We start from the raw sequence: 22,452 nt of genomic DNA on the forward strand, positions 1-22,452 counted from the left end.
GCTGTAGGTCATAGACTGATAGTTTATAAACATAGCATAGTACAACAGTGGTAACTATATGGAAGCGTATTTGGGTCACTACTTATTGAGATAATATCGCAACACATCGAACTGAAATATGTCAACTTCATGAGTTATATTACAAAAAAATCGACTTATTAAGTCGACTCGGCGCATTAAATTCACCTCTAAACGACAAAAACTATGTCGATATGTTTACATCATGCCATTAGTCGATTTGACTCTAAATCAACAAGTCATATTTTGATGCAATATATAGACTTAATAATGTCGCCGTTTTCAGTTATGTACCACGTGCTTAATTTCATTGCCCGAGATTGCTTATTCATGAAAGTGCAGCCAATGAGTGAAGAATGTCTTTCGTTTTAGAGTTTTCTTATTGAAGATTTTAATTTGATTGTTATAATGGACATTAGAGAGAGAGAGAGATATGGGGTTTAACGTACTCTCGACACAAACTAGGTCATTTCGAGACTAACGTATGGTTTAATTTTAGGGGTCTTTAGCAGTTGGAGGAAACCGGAGGACCCGGAGAAAACCCACTAGTTTGGACAGGCGACCCTACTCAATAACAGACCTTATGATACAGCGCGCATGTGCTAACCATTCCGGGGGGGGTTGGATGGCTGAATGGTTAGCGTGCGCGCGCTGTATCATAAAGTCTGTCATTGAGTCGACTGGCGTGGTTTCGAATTACCGGTTGTACGTGACAAGGAGTAGGGTCGCCTGTCCAACCTCGTGGGTTTTCTCCGGGTCCTCCGGTTTCCTCCCACTGCTAAAGACCCCTATGCGCAAGCGAATTATTGAAATAAAATTAAACCATATGTTAGTCCCGAAATAACCTAGTTTGTGTCGAGTGGACGTTAAACCCCATTTCTCTCTCTCTCTCTCGCTAACCATTCCGCCACCTAACCGCCCCCCGCCCCGCAAAAAAAAAGAAAGAAAAAAGGATATGGCAAAGAACCTGGGCCACATCTTTGAAAAACACCTCTCCAACAGACAAAAGATAAACAGTACCGTAAAACAAATGATCTTCCCAGTTGAGAAACATTTCTAAGATTGGAAAGTGCCGAATTAGGGATTGTGCCATTAGTGTAGTCTGTGCACTTGTCACATTTAGACTACGCTAAATAATGCATTATTAGCTGCAACGCCCGACTCATATATTCACAGGTTGGAGGATGCTTAGCATAATGCTGTTCGGGTTATATTTGAAACTCAATTTGAAAGATCTTTATTGGCTACTGGTAAAATCCCGCATGCATTAAAATACTGTGCAATATATACAATACGCTATACTCCGATTCCTATCCAGTCTATCAAAAAGAACTCCTCACATATTATTCCAGTCAACGATCTAATCTGAGATCAGCCGATGACAGAACTCGCCTCTCTATTCCAAAATGTAACGAACGAGTTGACCAATTCTCATACCCCTGTCTGTCTGCCAAACTCTGGAACAATCTTCCTGTAACCATTAGACAATTAAATTCGTATCATACATAGAAGTGTAAGCCGAAAACGCATCTTTTCGGACAGTCTTATGATTAGTTTTGTGTTTTTGTGAAGCGCTTAAAAACATTTTGATATGTAATGTAGCGCTATATAAATAAAATAGTAATAATAATTCTACACTAATAAACATCACAACTAAAATATAACACATGTGGTTAGCCATCCCATGAAACACTAGTTATTTCATTAAAATGTAGTAATTTGTAAGTTTGTCAATTAGGGGGTGGCCTAGTGGTCTAGAGTGTCACGCTTCGACCTTTAGCTGGCCGGTCACCTCTGGTTTCGATCCCTGGTGTGGGCGTATGTGGCTTGGAGATAGGGACGCCCTCTCAACCTCGTGGGTTTACTCCGGGTACTCCGGTTTCCTCCCACAGCAAAGACCCCTGCGCGTGCGCTAAAATCATTAAAATGCAAATAAAGACAACTTGTCTGCGATATCACCTTCGGTGGAAGCGGACGTTAAACGCTAAGATAAACAACAACAACAAGTTTGTCATGGATTAAAACGAGAGTGGAATTTACATAATAATTGGCCTGTCTTCTGTCAGTAATACAAAATCAACCAATGACATGATTTTGCCCAAATTCCACTACTGTGCAATATACATTCCCTAACAGGCTATAATAATGCTAGAACTTAAAAACGAGGAGAAAATAAAAAGAATATATGTCAAAGCTGTACATAGTACATTCGTCCGTGTTGATACCGTCGGCGGTGGCTCAGTGAGTAAAAAGATCACCCGTTAACCTGGAGGTTCCGGGCACACACACTTGTAATCTTTTTATCATTGGACCACATAGCAGACGAACAATATTTTCACCATCTTTCAATGCATTTAATCGACTGTCCTAAGTTCTAGGGAAGACCCCAGATCAAAGAGACGGACTGACATCTTACGTATTGTGTTTCTATAAATTGGACAGAAATACAACTTCCAATAGATTTTTTAACTTCCAATAGATTTTTTAGATTTATGCTCATTTTTTTTATAAAATAACAATAATTATTGGATTTTCTTCACAAAAGTGGATAAATATTATTATTGAATACATAACAAAGACGGGCAGTAATAAATGTTGGTTCAAATAGGCACGTTTACACAATTTATATCGGAGATTTGCGTCAAAACATTTTCGTTCCAATAGTGAACTTAAGCTACGGTCCAATTTACAGATGCGAGTATTGATGTTTGCTCCTGATGCATCAACACGTACAATTTTACTTGATATCAGTACTAACAAACATTGAGGTTTTATTAGGTGGTCATTCCCGTTAAGCGGTCAGTTATGCAAACCCCCTTGAGTCAACTGTACTCAGGAGAAATTTGATTGGACGATTATAATAGACACACTTCGTCAAAACCCCAAGATTTTGCTATCAGTACATTCCTTCAGGAATATGGTAAAAGTCACAGCATTGTTAACTCTATTGTTCGTCCAAATAGTATTTAGTCTTGACAGTTCACAAGGTTCAGACTAGTAGTATTGACACCGACAAAGCCGATACTAAAAATAGCACAAACATGTCCATATTGAACTGCAATGTTCTATCCAAAAACATGATCATCCAAAAGTTCTCCTAAAAATCTCCCCGCGTTTTCACACAGTAATCACGTAGTTCTTAGTTAAACTATACACAAGTTTCAAATATCATATTTGAAGAAATCAGAGCAAAATAACCCAGTTGTAGCCACACATGGCAAAAAAACCATTTTGGTGCTTGGAACAGTAATAAGGGCTGATAGTAAGTGTTTTAGGATTATATACAAATTACCAACTTCAAAGAAAAAAAATAACAAACAATTTTTTTCACCGATGAATTTTCAGCTATGGTAGATATAATTGACAAGAAAGGGGAGAATTCTAATTATTGTCGGAGATTTTAATGTCCATTATGCGGGGTGGTGTGTGTGTGTGTGTGGGGGGGGGGGCGAATGGTTAGCACGTGCGCACTGTACCATAACGCCTGTCATTGAGTCAACTGGCGTGGTTTCGAATCCCCGGTTGTACGTGACAAGGAGTAGGGTTGCCTGTCCAACCTAGTGGGTTTTCTCCGGGTCCTTCGGTTTCCCCCAACTGCTAAAGACCCCTAAAATTAAACCATATGTTAGTCCCTAAATGTCCATTATAACAATCAAATTAAAATCTTCAATAAGAAAACTCTAAAACGAAAGACATTCTTCACTCATTGGCTGCACTTTCATGAATAAGCAATCTCGGGCAATGAAATTAAGCACGTGGTACATAACTGAAAACGGCGACATTATTAAGTCTATATATTGCATTAAAATATGACTTGTTGATTTAGAGTCAAATCGACTATTGGCATGATGTAAACATATCGACATAGTTTTTGTCGTTAAGAGGTGAATTTAATGCGTCTAGTAGACTGATTAAGTCGGTTTTTTGTAATATAACTCATGAAGTTGACATATTTTAGTTCGATGTGTTGCGATATTATCTCAATAAGTAGTGACCCAAATACGCTTCCATAGTAACTATGGTGGCTGATTGGTATCATGTTGCGACGTCGTGATGTCTGGCCCCTTCAACCCGACATCACCACATTTTAACCCGACATCACGACAACCCGACAATCTGACATCACGACATTTTAACCCGACAATGGGGTCCGCCGTCATATTTTTGCTCGCTAGGCGGCGCGCGTGTATTAGGGGGATACCAGTGCCAGTATGGCGGTAGCCAGCATTGACTTCATATATAAATAGACCGCTCACGTCTTATGATTGGCCAGGGCCGCCATGACACACAGCGCGAGATTTCCCTTCAGGGCAGAAGCCGCGAAAACCAATGTAAACAATCGGCAAACTGATGGTGAACGTACATCAATTTTTGGAGGAATTTAGGGTCTGTCGACAAGCCCAACAGATTAATTTATTTAATTGAAACCGTAGCTTTATTTTTGTATAGTTTTTTGGGGAATTATAAAGCGTTAAACATTTTTTTCATACCGAGCGGAATCTCTCACCCGTATTCCAGCACCCTGAAGTTAGCACACATATTCCTAGCGCCAATAAACACCTACATATTATATTTATCACGAAAATAATTGTTACCTTTATATTATAAAATAACATTTTAAGACATATTAATGCAAAGTATATATGTAATAGACCCCCCACCCCCCCACCCCCCAAAAAAAAAAAAAAAAAAAAAAAAAAAAAATATACTATTACCGTAAACATACTAAAATATCGAACACTAGGCTAACGTTAGGGTAGGCTCACTGCGCACACAATAACTTCTAAACTAGCTTTGGTGGCTCCAAGATCTTTATTTCACCAAATCGACAGATGCATAAGGTATGAACATGCCAAATTTAATTAACTTTCTATGTTGGCGTATCGAGTTATACCACCGCAAAGTTCCTAGCACCCTAGCACTCGGATTCCAGGCTGCGTTGGAGGGTTCAATAAACAAGGGGTACCCACAAGCTGCATAAAAAAGCACCCAAACAAGCTTTGGTGTCAAAATGTTTTTTTGTTTTTTGGGTTTTTTTTGTAAACAATATTTTATTTCATTTGAAAATGGATTGGGGAACAGGCTGGGCCTATGTTGACTCCTCTCCGGAATTTACAAAAATAAGTTTACTTTATGTACATACAGAACATATATACAACGCGAACATATAAATATAAAATTATTTGAGATTTAAATATAAACTAAACATTTATACATATATACAGTTGTCCGTTCCGTGACTTTAAATTATTAGGGTACCAATGTAGTAGTGCCGCAAACCCCATCCCCTCCATATAAAACCTACCTAAACGTGAGGTATTGTTTTGTATATTATGTATATTATGTAAATAAATCAATAACAGACGGGATGATTTCGACGTTAGAAACGTTTTGACAATTTTAAAAAGTACCAAACTATGGGGGAATCGGGTTAGGGTAGGCTTACCGCACACACAATAACTTCTAAACTAGCTTTGGTGGCTCCAAGATCTTTATTTCACCAAATCGACATTATGGCAATGTAAAGAAGGTTATGAACTTAGTCTCATGTTTGAAATATTTGCGTTTTAATAATTAAACATACATTATGCAAGAGCTAAATCTGACTATAACAGGTCTTTCTTTAGGTCTGAAATGTTATCTAAATTATTAATTAGTCATTAATTAACCTATCCAGACCATAATCAACTCTAGATGGCATCGCTAGCCTGCCAATTTACTGCATAACTTTCCTTCACGATTTAACGATTAAATAGATAATCGAGACTATGCTGTTTATCGTACGGACTTTGATAATCAAGGCTAGGCGGAAATTCAATCGCTTTGTTCTCGTTTCATAGTGGATCAATTTGAATGATATTTTCAGCGAATTACATTATCTAGGTTTTAACTATAAAAGTCCGAACTGCCAACTCGTTATCCAATCTCCCATAATGTATCTTTAAAATTGTCGTGATGTCGCGTAAAAAATGTCGTATTGTCAGGTTAAAATGTCGTGATGACGGGTTGTCGGCCATACTCCTCTCAATACTTGAATTATGTACACCGCTCTTGGTGTTGGTCAAGAAAGTTCCCCTGGATTTTGCAGCAAAGAACAGGGTCTAGTTGTGTAGATGGTACAGAAACACAAGCTCCTATGTACAGATTCGCATGCACATAAAAGAACCCTTCACAGTTGAAATCCGATGAAGAAATGCCACTGTCCATTGAAAATTTCCGTCATAGCACTCTGCATAGCGTATGCCTATCTTCAACAGTCCGCTCGGTGCACAAAAGTACGAAAATGAAATTGGGTTTAACGTCCTACTGTTCTGCTCCGACTTGGCTAATGAAGACGGCCATACGCTATACAATGTACTATGACGGAAACTTTGCCCGGATGGCGGCGCTACGGCCTACTCTTATATTGAATTCCAACTGTCAGGGGGTCTTTTACGTGTACGCAGATATGTACATGGGACCTCAGTTTTTCGTTCCATCCGAACGACTATACGGTATCCCTTGCCAGACCCTCCGTCCTGCACAACTGTCAAAGACGAATCACACCGGAAATGTGGTTTAACGTCCTACTCTTCTGGGAGTCACGGTGACTCAGCGAGTAAGATGTTGGCTCGCTAATGTTGAGGTCTCCTGTTCGATCCCTGCGTTGGTCGAGAAAGTTCATCGGGAATTTTCCGGCGTGACTCCTCTTTTGTAGCACCATGAGTCTTTGGTCAGACGTGGAGAGCGGACTAGGAAACTGGTCGCCACATCCTACGTAGACCCATGCATCTTTTCTTACTACATATTTCTGTAGCCTTGTGATCGTCTAGAATTTGTCTCTAGCTGTCTTTACTTCTGCTTCACGTTGTGTATTTACTTCTTACAGTTTCTTAAGACGTTTGTCTTACCAGGAATAACAATGCAACAGTTTGCTTCTACATTTTATATATATATATAGCTGAATACAGGTATACAAGCATGGCACAAATTACAATACTAGCTAAAACCATTTCTCTACCCTAGCCAGCCTCGCGGCTGTCTAGGAACTCAGACGGAGCCTCTCTAGAATCTAATGGAAGTCTGTCGAATTCTCACCAGTATCCTAATTTTGTATCTACTGGTTTTGGACATTCAATTATCCAATTGGTCAAATATGATGTAAATAATTATAGAGATTGGTTAATTGAACCCAATGACGTCGACAACCCACCCTTATATGGTGGAGTGGAATTTTACTGAAGAATATTCTGTTAACATGTTGTTGACATAGAACCAGTTATGTTATGGCTCTACAAGTGTTTTTATATCACAATATGTCATTCAAACCCTAATTTGATTTAAGTATTTTAAGTACATATCACATATTATGCGAATATGTTATTTCTCGAGCAAAAATTCTACTAAAAGTATTACACTTTGACAGTGGTGCAGGACGGAGGACTTGGCAAGGGATAACGTATAGTTAGTTGTACTATGAGGGAAAGTTTGCCCTGATAGCGGCGCTAAGGCCTACTCTTATATTGAATTCCAACTGGCAAGGACTCTTTTACGTGCACGCTAATATGTACATGGGTCCTCGGTTTTTTCGACTACGTTATCCTTTGATAGGCCCTCCGTCCTGCACCACTTCAAAGAGGAACCACGCCAAAAATGGGGTTTAAAGTCCTGCGTTTCTCGGAGCCACGGTGGCTCAGTGAATAAGAGTTGGCTCTTTAAAGTTGAGGTCCCGTGTTCGATTCCTGCGTTGGCCGAGAAAGTTCATCGGCAATTTGACGGGGGGCCTGGCAAGGGATAACGTATAGTCGTATAGCGTATGCTCGTCTTCATTAGCCCAGTTGGAGCAGAACAGTAGGACGTGAAACCCAATTTCATTTCATTTTTCTACTTTTCTGCGCCAAGCGGACTGTTGAAGATAGGCATATGCTATACAGAACGCTATGACGGAAATTTTCTATGGCATTTCTTCATCGAATTCCTACTGTGAATGACCAATGTGTACACAGGAGCTTGTGTGTTTGTCCCATCTACACAACTAGACGCTGTACTTTGCCAGGCCCTTCGTCCTGCACTACCGACAGGGAGAAACCACACTGCAAAGTCCCGGGGAACTTTTTTGACCGACACCAGGATCAGTGTACGTAATCATACCATATATTGAGAGGAGCATGGCCGATGACCCGACATCTGGACATTTTTTGTCGTGGTGTCGGGTTATGGAAGCGTATTTGGGTCACTACTTATTGAAATAATATCGCAACACATCGAACTAAAATATGTCAACTTCATGAGTTATATTACAAAAAATCGACTTGACGCATTAAATTCACCTCTTAACGACAAGAACTATGTCGATATGTTTACATCATGCCAATAGTCGATTTGACTCTAAATCAACAAGTCATATTTTAATGCAATATATAGACTTAATAATGTCGCCGTTTTCAGTTATGTACCACGTGTATAATTTCATTGCCCGAGATTGCTTATTCCTGAAAGTGCAGCCAATGAGTGAAGAATGTCTTTCGTTTTAGAGTTTTCTTATTGGAGATTTTAATTTGATTGTTATAATGGACATTAAAGAGAGAGAGAGAGAGAGAGAGAGAGAGAGATGGGGTCTTCAGCAGTGGGAGGAAACCGGAGGACCCGGAAAAAACCCACTAGGTTGAACAGGCGAGCCTACTCCTTGTCACGTACAACCGGGGATTCGAAACAACGCCAGTTGACTCAATAACAGACCTTATGATACAGCGCGCACGTGCTAACCATTACGCCACCTACCCCCACCCCCCCCCCCCCCCCCGCAATAAAAAAGAAAAAAAAAGGATATAGCAAAGAACCTGGGCCACATCTTTGAAAAACACCTCTCCAACAGACCACAAATAAACAGTACCGTAAAACAAATGATCTTCCCAATTGAGAAACATTTCTAAGATTGGAAAGTGCCGAATTAGGGATTGTGCCATTAGTGTAGTCTGTGCACTTGTCACATTTAGACTACGCTAAATAATGCATTATTAGCTGCAACACCCGACTTAGATATTCACAGGTTGGAGGATGCTTAGCATAATGCTGTTCGGGTTATATTTGAAACTCAATTTGAAAGATCTTTATTGGCTACCGGTAAAATCCCGCATGTATTAAAATACTGTGCAATATATACAATACGCTATACGCCGATTCATATCCAGTCTATCTAAAAGAACTCCTCACATATTATTCCAATCAACGATCTAATCTGAGATCAGCCGATGACAGAACTCGCCTCTCTATTCCAAAATGTAACGAACGAGTTGACCAATTCTCATACCCCTGTCCGTCTGCCAAACTCTGGAACAATCTTCCTGTAACCATTAGACAATTAAATTCGTATCATACATAGAAGTGTAAGCCGAAAACGCATCTTTTCGGACAGTCTTATGATTAGTTTTGTGTTTTTGTGAAGCGCTTAAAAACATTTTGATATGTCATGTAGCGCTATATAAATAAAATAGTAATAATAATTCTACACTAATAAACATCACAACTAAAATATAACACATGTGGTTAGCCATCCCATGAAACACTAGTTATTTCATTAAAATGTAGTAATTTGTAAGTTTGTCATTTGGGGGGTGGCCTAGTGGTCTAGAGTGTCACGCTTCGACCTCTAGCTGGCCGGTCACCTCTGGTTTCGATCCCTGGTGTGAGCGTATGTGGCTTGGAGATAGGGACGCCCTCTCAACCTCGTGGGTTTACTCCGGGTACTCCGGTTTCCTCCCACAGCAAAGACCCCTGCGCGTGCGCTAAAATCATTAAAATGCAAATAAAGACAACTTGTCTGCGATATCACCTTCGTTAAACGCTAAGATAAACAACAACAACAACAAGTTTGTCATGGATTAAAACGAGAGTGGAATTTACATAATAATTGGTCTGTCTTCTGTCAGTAATACAAAATCAACCAATGACATGATTTCGCCCAAATTCCACTACTGTGCAATATACATTCCCTAACAGGCTATAATAATGCTAGAACTTAAAAACGAGGAGAAAATAAAAAGAATATATGTCAAAGCTGTACATAGTACATTCGCCCGTGTTGATACCGTCGGCGGTGGCTCAGTGAGTAAAAAGATCACCCGTTAACCTGGAGGTTCCGGGCACACACACTTGTAATCTTTTTATCATTGGACCACATAGCAGACGAACAATATTTTCACCATCTTCCAATGCATTTAATCGACTGTCCTAAGTTCTAGGGAAGACCCTAGATCAAAGAGACGGACTGACATCTTACGTATTGTGTTTCTATAAATTGGACAGAAATACAACTTCCAATAGATTTTTTGGATTTATGCTCATTTTTTTTTTTTATAAAATAACAATAATTATTGGATTTTCTTCACAAAAGTGGATAAATATTATTATTGAATACATAACAAAGGTGGGCAGTAATAAATGTTGGTTCAAATAGGCACGTTTACACAATTTATATCGGAGATTTGCGTCAAAACATTTTCGTTCCCTTAGCGAACTTTAGCGACGGTTCAATTTACCGATGCGAGTATTGATGTTTGCTCCTGATGCATCAACACGTACAATTTTACTTGATATCAGTACTAACAAACATTGAGGTTTCATTAGGTGGTCATTCCCGTTAAGCGGTCAGTCATGCAAACCCCCTTGAGTCTACTGTACTCAGGAGAAATTTGATTGGACGATTACAATAGACACACTTCGTCAAAACCCCAAGATTTTGCATCAGTACATTGCTCCAGGAATATGGTAAAAGTCACAGCATTGTTAACTCTATTGTTCGTCCAAATAGTATTTAGTCTTGACAGTTCACAAGGTTCAGACTAGTAGTATTGACACCGACAAAGCCGATACTAAAAATAGCACAAACATGTCCATATTGAACTGCAATGTTCTATCCAAAAACATGATAATCCAAAAGTTCTCCTAAAAATCTCCCCGCGTTTTCACACAGTAATCACGTAGTTCTTAGTTAAACTATACACAAGTTTCAAATATCATATTTGAAGAAATCAGAGCAAATTAACCCAGTTGTAGCCACACATGGCAAAAAAAACCATTTTGGTGCTTGGAAGAGTAATAAGTGCTGATAGTAAGTGTTTTAGGATTATATACAAATTACCAACCTCAAAGAAAAAAAATAACAAACAATTTTTTTCACCGATGAATTTTCAGCTATGGTAGATATAATTGACAAGAAAGGGGAGAATTCTACAATTATTGTCTGAGATTTTATTTCCATCATGGGGGGTGGTGTGTGTGTGTTTGTGGGGGGGGGGGTGGGGTGGATGGCCGAATGGTTAGCACGTGCGCACTGTATCATAAGGCCTGTCATTGAGTCAACTGGCGTGGTTTCGAATCCCCGGTTGTACGTGACAAGGAGTAGGGTTGCCTGTCCAACCTAGTGGGTTTTCTCCAGGTCCTCTGGTTTCCCCCAACTGCTAAAGACCCCTAAAATTAAACCATATGTTAGTCCCTAAATGACCTAGTTTCTGTCGAGTGGACGTTACCCCCTCTCCCTTTCTCTCTCTCTCTCTCTCTCTCTCTCTCTCTCTTTAATGTCCATTATAACAATCAAATTAAAATCTTCAATAAGAAAACTCTAAACGAAAGACATTCTTCACTCATTGGCTGCACTTTCAGGAATAAGCAATCTCGGGCAATGAAAACAACGTATTTTCAAATTTCGAACGACAAAAGCCATAGATGAATGTTCGAAATTTAAAAATGAATAGCGACAGTGCCAGTGGTATTAAATTTATTGACTTGCTAGTTAAGAACTAAAGAAGTTTGGTGAAGAGGGTGCGTACAGCTTGGATTGAAACATGAAAGTTTAATTCAGTACGGTACATTTCGGAATTAAAAACAGGTGAGCAAGTTACATTGTACAATGGCTTTACAAAATAGCAGTAGTAGAATTGGTCTATCTTTGCCTCATAAAATTCTTCCTGTTGTAATAGGTAGGAACTATGATATTAAACGGAACATTGCCCATATTAAACTCTCTAAATGTGAAGACTCCAAATACATGCCTCCAATAAAAGACTTGGATGAAATTATCAGGCTCATAAATAATGACAAAGATTTTTATGTAGATTTGCCATATGGCAATTTCAGTTTTGAAGAAATTAAGTTTTTTCGGGATTTTTACAATGCTAAAGGAGTAAGGCAAGAATTAGAAAATGAAAACATATGTTTTGAATTGGCAACCCTTATTTACACCAATAGATAATATTAACTTTGAACAGGTTGTTGAATTTAAAAATATTCTCCAGAACAATACAGATTCTTTCAAACATAATATTCCTGGTAATTATCAGTTGTCAGTGACTGAATTAAAAACTTTGTTGTGTGATAGATGGCTAAGCGATTCAGTGATTGATAAATTTATTGAACTTCTTAAAGATTGTATATCTGACTCAGATTATGTTGGTTATTTAAATTCAATACATGATCTTCAAAATACAGGCTCAAGGCTGTATGACTTATCCGTGTAAGTGTAGTAAATGTGAAATGAAACAAAAAGACTGTTAAAGAAACCGAATTTGATGTTTATACATGTAGTGACAGTGATGATGATAACGACCAACTTTCTTTGATGGCATTTAAAGTGAAGAGTAACTACGTAATTTTGATTTTGAATAATTGTTTTACTTCAATAAAAAAAATAGGTTTTTTTCTTATATCTATATTTGTTTGCAAATTACACAATTATAGATACGGTTTCAGTTTAAATGTTTGTAATTCGGCCTTAACTATCTTAACTAGAGGTTTACAGCTACCTGTAGTAAAAAATAATGTAGGGTAGGGTCTAATTGAAGGGGTATGTGGATGTGGTTTTATGTTTTAGTTGAAAAAATCAAATGATTTCAATGCGATTTACAAAACAACGGACAGATTCCGTTCTCCGTTCAGCATATCTCCTTGCTCATCAGACTAGGCGCTCCGCCCATAATTTCTGGGTAAACACCCGCTCACCAACCCTTGCAGTCCCCTGGGACCCCATTAACGATATAAATATTGGGCTTGTGTGCCCACACATGGTCTGGTGCGTCATACAGCATCAGCAGTCAATACACACCTGAAAAACTGTTATCAATTGCAGACATTTGACAGAAAGGGAGATAACTCCCTATTACCGTTAATGGATTTCCAAAATTCTGTATGTTCCCTTGTCCATTATGTTTTCTGCATTTTGGTTTAAATCAAAATTTAACCAATAGCATATTCTTTGCCGAGGATGAAGGCATTGGGTGTTTTCGCCAATATTTAATTTTATGTCAACTTCACAATTGTTAGTATAAATATAGCATTTACTTGAAAATTATCACAATTTTCATCTGTCCCTAAATCAAGTTAGTGCAAACATTTTGCTTTGAACTCTCTGGATTTGTGTTCCTGGTGGTATAAGCTTTCCAAACATGTATAGTTTGTTTATTAGGGAGGACCATGTAGCGGAATTGTGTTTCTAAGCAAGCTAGAAATTTCGGCTGCAGACCTATGCCAGTTGGAATTCAATTGCTGTCCGAGCAAAATAAAATTCCCCTCATAGCACACTGTATGACGTATGTCCGTCTTTTAGTTCATTAGACCGGTAGGTGCAGAAAAGTTGAACTTTAAACCCCAATTCATTCATTCATTCATGACCGAGTTTAAGGGTTGTTGGCGGGATTCAAATGTATTTCGGATATTTTCAGTCGTCAAAGTTAAAGTACAGGAGTCTGTAAATATGGATGAAACTAAGAAATAATGAAACTGAAATTCACCTGTAAACCTGTAAGAAACATTTTGTTGTTAATCAAACGACAATCACAGATAGAATGGCAGCTGTAGTTATTTACGCTCAATTAAAGAATGTTATTAAGTAAAAAATCGACTATTGACATGATGTAAACATGTCGGCATGAGGTGAATTTAATGCGTGAAGTCGACTTTATTAAGTCGATTTCTTGTAATATAACTCATTATCTAATTACCCCCCTACAGTTCAAGAGAGAGAGAGAGAAAGAGAGAGAGAGAGAGAGATATGAGGTTTAAAGTCCACTCGACACAAACCAGGCCATTTCGGGACTAAAACATAGTTCAATTTTATTTCAATAATTCGCTTGTGCGTAGGGGTCTTTAGCAGTGGGAGGAAACCGGAGGACCCGGAGAAAACCCACGAGGTTGGACATGCGACCCTACCCGTTGTCATGTACAACCGGGGAATCCAACCTACAGTTCAATATAGCCACAGATCATAACACCGAACAAAAATTGGCAACCTATTCGCCTAGCGTCAGATTCGACTGATCAAACTGGCAACCTTTTCGTTGGCAACCTATTCAGAATAAAGACCAGAATCGCCCAAACTCATCTATATTTATCAACCAATAAAATCCAATGTTACATGTATAAAATGAAAGTAGAATATATTATACCGTACAACTACAATATTAAGCTATTCCTTTAGCTCAGAATTGAGGTGTAATTTCGGATTTTCGTACACAATTCTTAACATCTTACTACATATGTTCTGAAAGGTAATAAAATAAGCTTTCCAAATATTATTCATAAAAGTTGTCACAATCATATTAAAGGGCTGCACTCTCATCCTAAACGTTGCCAATTTTTCAATTTTTTAAAGTGAAAGACCGGTAATATTCTCAGTCAAAACTCGGACCATCGTATAAAATTATGAGCATCCAACTACATATATTCTGAAGGATAATTAAGTAAACTTTCCAAATATTATTAGTAAAAGTTGGCACAATCATATTAAAGAGGTGCGCTCTCATCCTAAACATAGCCAATCTTTAAGAATATTTTAAAAGGAAAGACCGTTAAGATTCCGAGTCAAAATTCGGTTCATCGTACAAAAATTCTGACAATCCAACTAAATATATTCTGAAAGGCAATTAAATAAACTTTCCAAATATTATTAGTAAAAGTTGGCACAATCATATTTAAGGGGCGCGCTCTCAACCCGAACACTGCCAATGTTTCAATATTCTATAGGGAAAGACAGTTAATATTCCGTGTCAAAATTCGGATCATCGTACAAAATTCTGAGCATCCAACTATATATATTCTGAAAGTAGGTAATTAAACAAGCTTTCCCAAAATTATTAGTAAAAGTTGGCACAATCATATTAAAGAGTCACGCTCTTAACCTGAACATAGCCAATATTTTAATATTCTAAATGTAAATATAGACCTGAATTTTTTTCGAAGTTCAAATTCCGACCATCGTACAAAATGTTGATGATCCAACTAAACATATATTGAACGGTAATTAAATAAGCTTTCCAAATATTATTAGCAAACGTTGGCACAATCATATTAAAGGGGAGCGCTCTCAACCCGAACATTACCAATGTTTCAATATTCTAAAAGGAAAGACAGTTAATATTCCGTGTCAAAATTCGGATCATCGTACAGAATTATGAGCATCCAACTAAGAATATTCTGAAAGGTAATTAAACAAGCTTTGTACGATGATCCGAATTTTGACACGGAATATTAACTGACTTTCCCTATAGAATATTGAAACATTGGCAGTGTTCGGATTGAGAACGCGCCCCTTTAATATGATTGTGCCAACTTTTACTAATAATATTTGGAAAGCTTATTTAATTACCTCTCATGTTATATTTAGTTGGATCATCAGAATTTTGTACGATGGACCGAATTTTGACTCGGGATATTAACGGTCTTTCCTTTTAAAATATTCTTAAAAATTGGCTATGTTTAGGATGAAATCGCACCTTTTTAATATGATTGTGTCAACTTTTACTAATGATATTTGGAAAGCTTACTTAATTATCCTTCAGAATATATATAATTGAATGCTCAAAATATTGTACGAATTTTGAATGAGAATATTACCGGTCTTTCACTTTAAAAAATTGAAAAATTGGCGACGTTTAGGATGAGAGTGCGCCCGTTTAATATGATTGTGCCAACTTTTATGAATAATCTTGGAAAGCTTATTTTATTACCTTTCAGAACATATGTAGTAAGATGCTAAGAATTTTGTAGGATAATCCGAAATTACACCTCAATTCTGAGCTAAAGGAATAGCTTAATACTGTAGTAGTGTACGGTAAAATATATTCTACTTTCATTTTATACATGTAACGTTGGATTTTATTGGTTGATGAATATAGATGAGGTTGGGCAATTCTGGGCCCTTATTCACAAAAACTTAAACTAAGATACAATCGAAATTTTAAGAAATACTGCAATTCGATTGGCTGACCAGTAAAATCAATTTGCATATATCCAATTTGCATATTGGTCAGCCAATCGAATTGCAGTATTTCTTAAAATTTCGATTGTATCTTAGTTTAAGTTTTCGTGAATAAGGGCCCAGGTCTTTTTTCTGAATAAGCTGCCAACGAAAAGGTTGCCAGCTTGATTAGTCGAATCTGCCGCTAGGCGAATAGGTTGCTAATTTGTGTTCGGTGATCATAACCCACCCAGATGGTTAATGATACCGATTGATTGTCAGCATTTCAACCTAAGTCTCGTATACAAAAAGGTCGGAAAATCAATAATGGTCACTTTGTTTACAACATTACGCATTAAAGGATTACGCAATATATCTTCGACAATGCAGAGAAAATCGAACGTGTTTACATCAACGTTGGTTCCGATTGAAGACGAGGTCCATTGCTATAGCATAGCGTGTATACGCTAAGCGTGTGAAACACAGCAGAGAGATCTAGTCGATATTTGCCACCACCCACACTGTCGAGATGTATCGGCTTGCCGTCGTGAAATCAGCATAATTAATATTTTTATTGACCTTGGATAAGCGATAGGCCTTACGACCCCTAGTCCTGGACTTGCTGAGTAAGATTCGTTTTTCAACACCAGTCAATTCTAATATGTCGGAATCGGCTGCACCGACTGCTCCAGGTACTACCGAACAAGATGGCAAAGTTGTTGAATCTGAATCGCCTACTCCGGTCAAGGAGATGAAGAGTTTGGTATTGACAGGATTCGGCGGAATCAAAATGTTAAAGGTATTGCAGAATCCAGAACCAACAGTCAGTGAAACCGAAGTTCTGATCCGAGTGAAAGCTGGGTAAATTGTATAAACATATTTATTTTTTCTAAAAAAAAATAACATATATTTAATGTAAGATATTTATATCTTATGTCACTGTTACAATGCTAAATGACAAGAAATAAAAAACCTGCCAAGACATAATTTCACATATTGTTTATAAAACTTACCATATGGTAACACTATTTGAGTGTAAATCGATAAGACCCTGAAACACTGTTTACAATACTGGATGACAGAACATATATTATCTTTATATTTTGTAGTTCAGAATGAAGATGTCGGCAATTTCAGTATTTTTGTCAGTGATAATATTTTTAAATGGCAACAGAAATTCGCCATATTTGATGTCGTGTATAGCACAATTAACATGACTAGATGATTACATCGCTGTGCATTTTGTTCAAGAATATAGAAATCAGGGCTCTGTGTAACGCTAAGACATACCAATAGTTTAATTATTGAAACGTGACAGTTTCATTCCGCACATTTTAGAAGGTTTACATCATTTTGTTCTACCACAATAAGCATACTCCACCAATAGCACACTGATCAGCAGTAGATTTTCGCTAGGCCACTACAATCACTGATAAGGATGACATCGATGCGGCTTAATGAGCCAGAAATATTAACTTTTTTCCTGCGACAAATTAAATTCTAAAACATTTTTTTTTTATGTATTGGAAAAATAAATAAAGGCGTTTGACGTATTTGTAGGTAAAAATGATTTCCTATTTAGTGTAAATGGGTATTAAAATGACTTAAAGGCAGCATTCCGCCCGAAGCAGTAACGGGGTGTTCCCACTTAGCCGGCAGGCTTTGATGTCAAATTTTGCCGCTAATCCAGAGTTAATCCTAGAACAATGGTGTTAAAAACTATAGTCCATATCTTTTTTAGATAGATAGATAGATATTCTTTATTTCACAAACCGTACATAGATACAGTGTAGAAATAATAACATATTTACATCAACAAAATGTAACATATATATACATGTATGGATAGGATTTAACCAGGGGGGTGTAACGTTTGTGTTATAACCTTAATTAATCCGTGTAAACTATTTAATACATAAGGGTGAGTACAGTTAAACAATTCGCTAAACTTGTGTATATTTGGTCGTAAGTAGAACTTAGGCAATATAGACAATTTCCTTTTCTTTTAAAAAAAACCGAATCTGTACAAATAAATAAATAGTGGAATTCGTCGCCAATTTCATTTAGATTGCATAATTTACAGGTTCTATTTTCTCTCGGGGTTTTCTTCCATCGGCCAGTTTCTATGGGTAATTTGGTATTACAAGTTCTAAATCTACATATTAGTTTAGATTTGTACATGGGTAAGACTGAAAGATATTTTTCGAAATCAAGACTATGTTTAAATAATCTGTAATTTAAACCCTTTGGAGATAATGCTATGCTACTATGCCATGATTGTAAAAACTGGTCTTTTAGAGACTGGGAAATACGGGTTTTCAGCCATTTTATATTTAAAAAGGTTTGTGTTACATATATGTATGATAAGCCACATTCGTCAAGGATGTTTCTAATACATCTCATCCAGGGTGTATTGCAAGATTTTGACAGTTTGTATAGTTTAGTTGTCAGTTTGTTTTCATCAGTTACTACTTTAGCCCAGTAACATACCATTCGTACTTTAATATCGATAATTAAGGGGTACCTGCCCAGTTCACCCAAGACCATCGAAGAACTTGTGGAATTATTTAGTGATAATATGTATTTACAATATTTCATATGGATTCTTTCGATATTGGTAATATTAAAGTAGCCCCAAACTTCACAAGCATATAATAATATAGGCTTTACTATTTTATCAAACATATCCAATTTACATTCTATACTTAAATTATGTTTAGTACATTTTGATAAAACTCCGTACATAGCTTTCATAGATTTGTCATTATTACTCTTGCAGTGATAGTTAAAATATCCATTTTTCGTGAAATAAACACCCAAGTATTTAAAATTATCAACAATATCGATACCTGAGTTATTAAAATAAAATGTACAGTCATCTGGTTCTTTTCCATTAAAAATCATTATCTTAGTTTTATGTGTATTCACTTTTAATTTCCATAATAAGCAGTATTCATTGAAAATATTTAGTTGTTTTTGTAGATCCTCGCTTGACTCTGCTAGCAATATAGTGTCATCAGCGTACAATAATATAAATAGTTTTAGATAGATATGCAGTTCATTTCGGGCTTTGCTAGATATAGAGCTAAGTCCGTTTACATTATTTTTATTCAGAAATTCTTCTAAATCATTCAAGCAAATGGAAAATAGAAACGGGGAGAGATTTTCGCCCTGTCGTATTCCGTTGGTACATTGGAAACTAGGCGATTTTTCGCCGTTTAGTTTGACCTTGGCTTTAATGTCCTTATAAATATTAATTATAACATTTAAACATTTTCCATTTATATATTTATGTAATAATTTATTCCACAAACCGATCCTCCAAACAGTATCAAACGCTTTTTCAAAGTCGATAAATACACAATAAAGTTTCTTACGAAACCCTTTATAAAGTTGGATTAGAGTATACAAGTTAAAAATATGATCAACTGTGGAGTAATGTTTCCGAAAGCCTGCTTGATTTTCTAAAATAACCTGATTAGTTTCGGAGAATCGGTTCAGTTTGCAAGGCAGCTCAGTAGAGTGATTGGTCGATAATTACTTGGGTTTAAGGCATCTCCTTTATTTTTATAAATGGGGATAATATGTCCGATTAACCAGTCGGACGGAATTATTCCTGTGTCAAATACAATATTAAACATAAGAACATAAGTAGGTACCAATGCATGAATGCTATTTTTTATATACTCGTTAATAACAGAGTCTTCGCCAGGAGATTTATTTACTTTTAGTTTTTTGACAGCTTTGAGAATTTCGTCAGCAGTTATGCTTGCGTTTATACAAACATTGCTATCTATATCATATATTTCATTCAATTCGTGCATTGGTAATACATAATCTGGAACATCATTGTCCACATTTCTATTCAGATTACTAAAATAATCATAAAGCGATTGTAGGGGTATTTCACCATTGGCATTGCCCTTACTGTTCTTATTAAGAATTTTCCAATATTCATTAGGATCTGAACATTTGATATTTTGTAATTTTCTTTGTATATCGATTCTATGCAATTTTATGAATTTATGTAAGGTTTTTTTGTAAGATGCCCCTTTTCGTATAAGTTTGTTTTTAAATATAACCCCGCCATATTTTTTATATAATCGTTTGAATTTTCTATAATTCTGACGCGCTAACTGGCATTCTTTATTAAACCAAGGTTGTTTATACTTAAAAACCCTTTTAGGGACCTTTTTATTCATACATACATGTCTGGTACCAAAAGTGGACTTGCCAGCATCTACAAGAATATTACAAACATCATGCATCAAGTTATCAACGATATCAATATTTACAGTTTCAAGTTTCACATTCCTTAGTATATTATTTATTTCATCTAGTTTGGGTAGATTTTCATTTATCATATGACAATATTCAACTTTTTTTAGAGGATCCCATTTATTGACAATTTCTTTGGTGACAGGTGTGACTTTCTTTTGATTTTGTTCATTATCACTGGAGAATAGGGGGGTAATTAGCAAACAAATGGGTTTATGGATATCTGAAAAGAGGTTGGAATATGGGAGTATTGAGAAGCCTTCAATTTTGGATAAGAATTCAGGATTAGATATACAATAATCTACTATACTTGCATCATTGCATGTAAATTCTCCAATTCCTTTATCCTGGCCTAAACGGCCATTTAATATCACAAAATTGTTATGTTTACATAAATTAAGTAGGAGTCGACCATAAGTGTTTATAGTTGTATCCCTTGATGCTCGCTGTAATGGTATCTTTAACTGTTTTAAGTCCAGCGTGACGTCTTTAATTAAGTTTACAAGGTCGCATGCTAAAAGATGGTTAATATTTTCACTTCCGTTGTCGTTTATAATGTCATCATTTGCTGCCGTTCTACCGTTAAAATCACCAACTAGGCACACATATTTAAAATTATTAGATAAGGACATATACTCTCGTTCTATTTCTTCGAAAGCTTCGGGTGACGAGTATTTGGAATTAGCAGGGGGATATATATAATTCCGATAAGTAAGTTTTTGTCTGTTTGTAGCTCAAAATTAATCCATAGGACGTATTCACTTTTAAAATTAATCAACTTTGCTTTACTCGATATTTTATCCTTAAAAAGAGCTGCTATTCCTCCTGATTTCCTTTTCGCAAGTTGACGTCGGTGTTTAATAACGAGTTTGTACCCTTCTAAGTAGATATCATCCGCTTCGTCAGTTTTTGTTTCAACAAAACATATGATATCATGTTTGGTGATTTCATTGTTAAACTCCGGATAGTTTAGTTTAGGTGAGAGTCCGCACACATTCACGTAGAATAAGCTTAATGGTTTCTTAGTTGCGGTGTATCCGTGTATCAGTTGATTATTGTCGACTGTTAATATTAGTTGTTCCCCATGGTTGTCCTATTCGCCCCCAAATGCCCCCAAGACTGGTTGTTTTAAGCTTGTGACTTCCATATCCAAGTGGTTAGTTCTGCGTGGATGTAGCGTGTCTCGGCGCGGATATTCGTCTTCATGGATGTTAGTATCTGGGTCAAATAATTCTCCTTCAATAAACAGCTTGTCAACTTTCAATACGGCTTTTTTATTCATTCGTTTCGCGGCTTTAAAATGTGGGTATAATGCCTTTCGTCTATCATTTATTTCTTTCGGGAATTGTTCGTTTACACCATAGGGTTTACCTTTCAATGTTTTTGGGGCCTCGTATCTAACTAAATCCCTATCTTTTGAAAAAACGAAATTGGCTATTATTGGCCTGTTTTTATTGGGTTGTTGTTTACCAATCCGATGCACTCTGTTAAATTTCAAATCTTTTTGGATTCCCATTATAGTATGTAAGAAGTTGTTTAATTCCGTCTCTGTATTTTCGTCGGTCATTTCCACAATTCTAGTAAATATGAGATTGTTACACATCGAGCGCATTTGCAAGTCGATCTGTGTATTTCTCATCTCAGTCACATTTGTGGTAAGCCGGCTGAGTTCAGTTCGAGTGAATTCATTTCGAGTCTGTAAAATATTTGTTGTCACCTTCAAGTCCTTCACATTTAACTTCGTATCATTTAATTCCTGTCTATTTATTTCAAATTGTCCGTTTATGAAATCGAGGTCTTTATCCATTTCGTCAACTCGTTCTTTAACTTCATATCACCATTCATACTATCGACTTTTGTTTCAACAGAGGCTAGGCGCCGTTCAATAGAGTCCAGTTTATTTAATTTGATACTCAGTTCGTCTATTTTATTTGTTAGCACATCTAACT

At 36.7% G+C, this 22,452-nt stretch overlaps 1 protein-coding gene across 2 annotated transcripts in view; it reads left to right on the top strand.

The window, feature by feature from the left end:
• Nucleotides 1–16,491: 16,491 nt before the first annotated feature.
• The window catches only part of LOC126816712 (synaptic vesicle membrane protein VAT-1 homolog-like), a 63,860-nt gene continuing 57,899 nt past the window's right edge, over nucleotides 16,492–22,452 (top strand). The window contains exon 1 of one of the 2 annotated variants that reach the window (XM_050543459.2): nucleotides 16,492–17,086. In XM_050543459.2, coding sequence (XP_050399416.1) covers nucleotides 16,887–17,086 — 200 coding nt within the window. In that variant the 5' untranslated portion in view covers nucleotides 16,492–16,886. The remainder of the gene's footprint in view (nucleotides 17,087–22,452) is intronic. The other variant, XM_050543460.2, reaches the window with a different exon arrangement.

This window comes from Patella vulgata, chromosome 3, assembly GCF_932274485.2.
Source record: "Patella vulgata chromosome 3, xgPatVulg1.2, whole genome shotgun sequence".
In the NCBI taxonomy this organism is placed as follows: Eukaryota; Metazoa; Mollusca; class Gastropoda; family Patellidae; genus Patella; species Patella vulgata.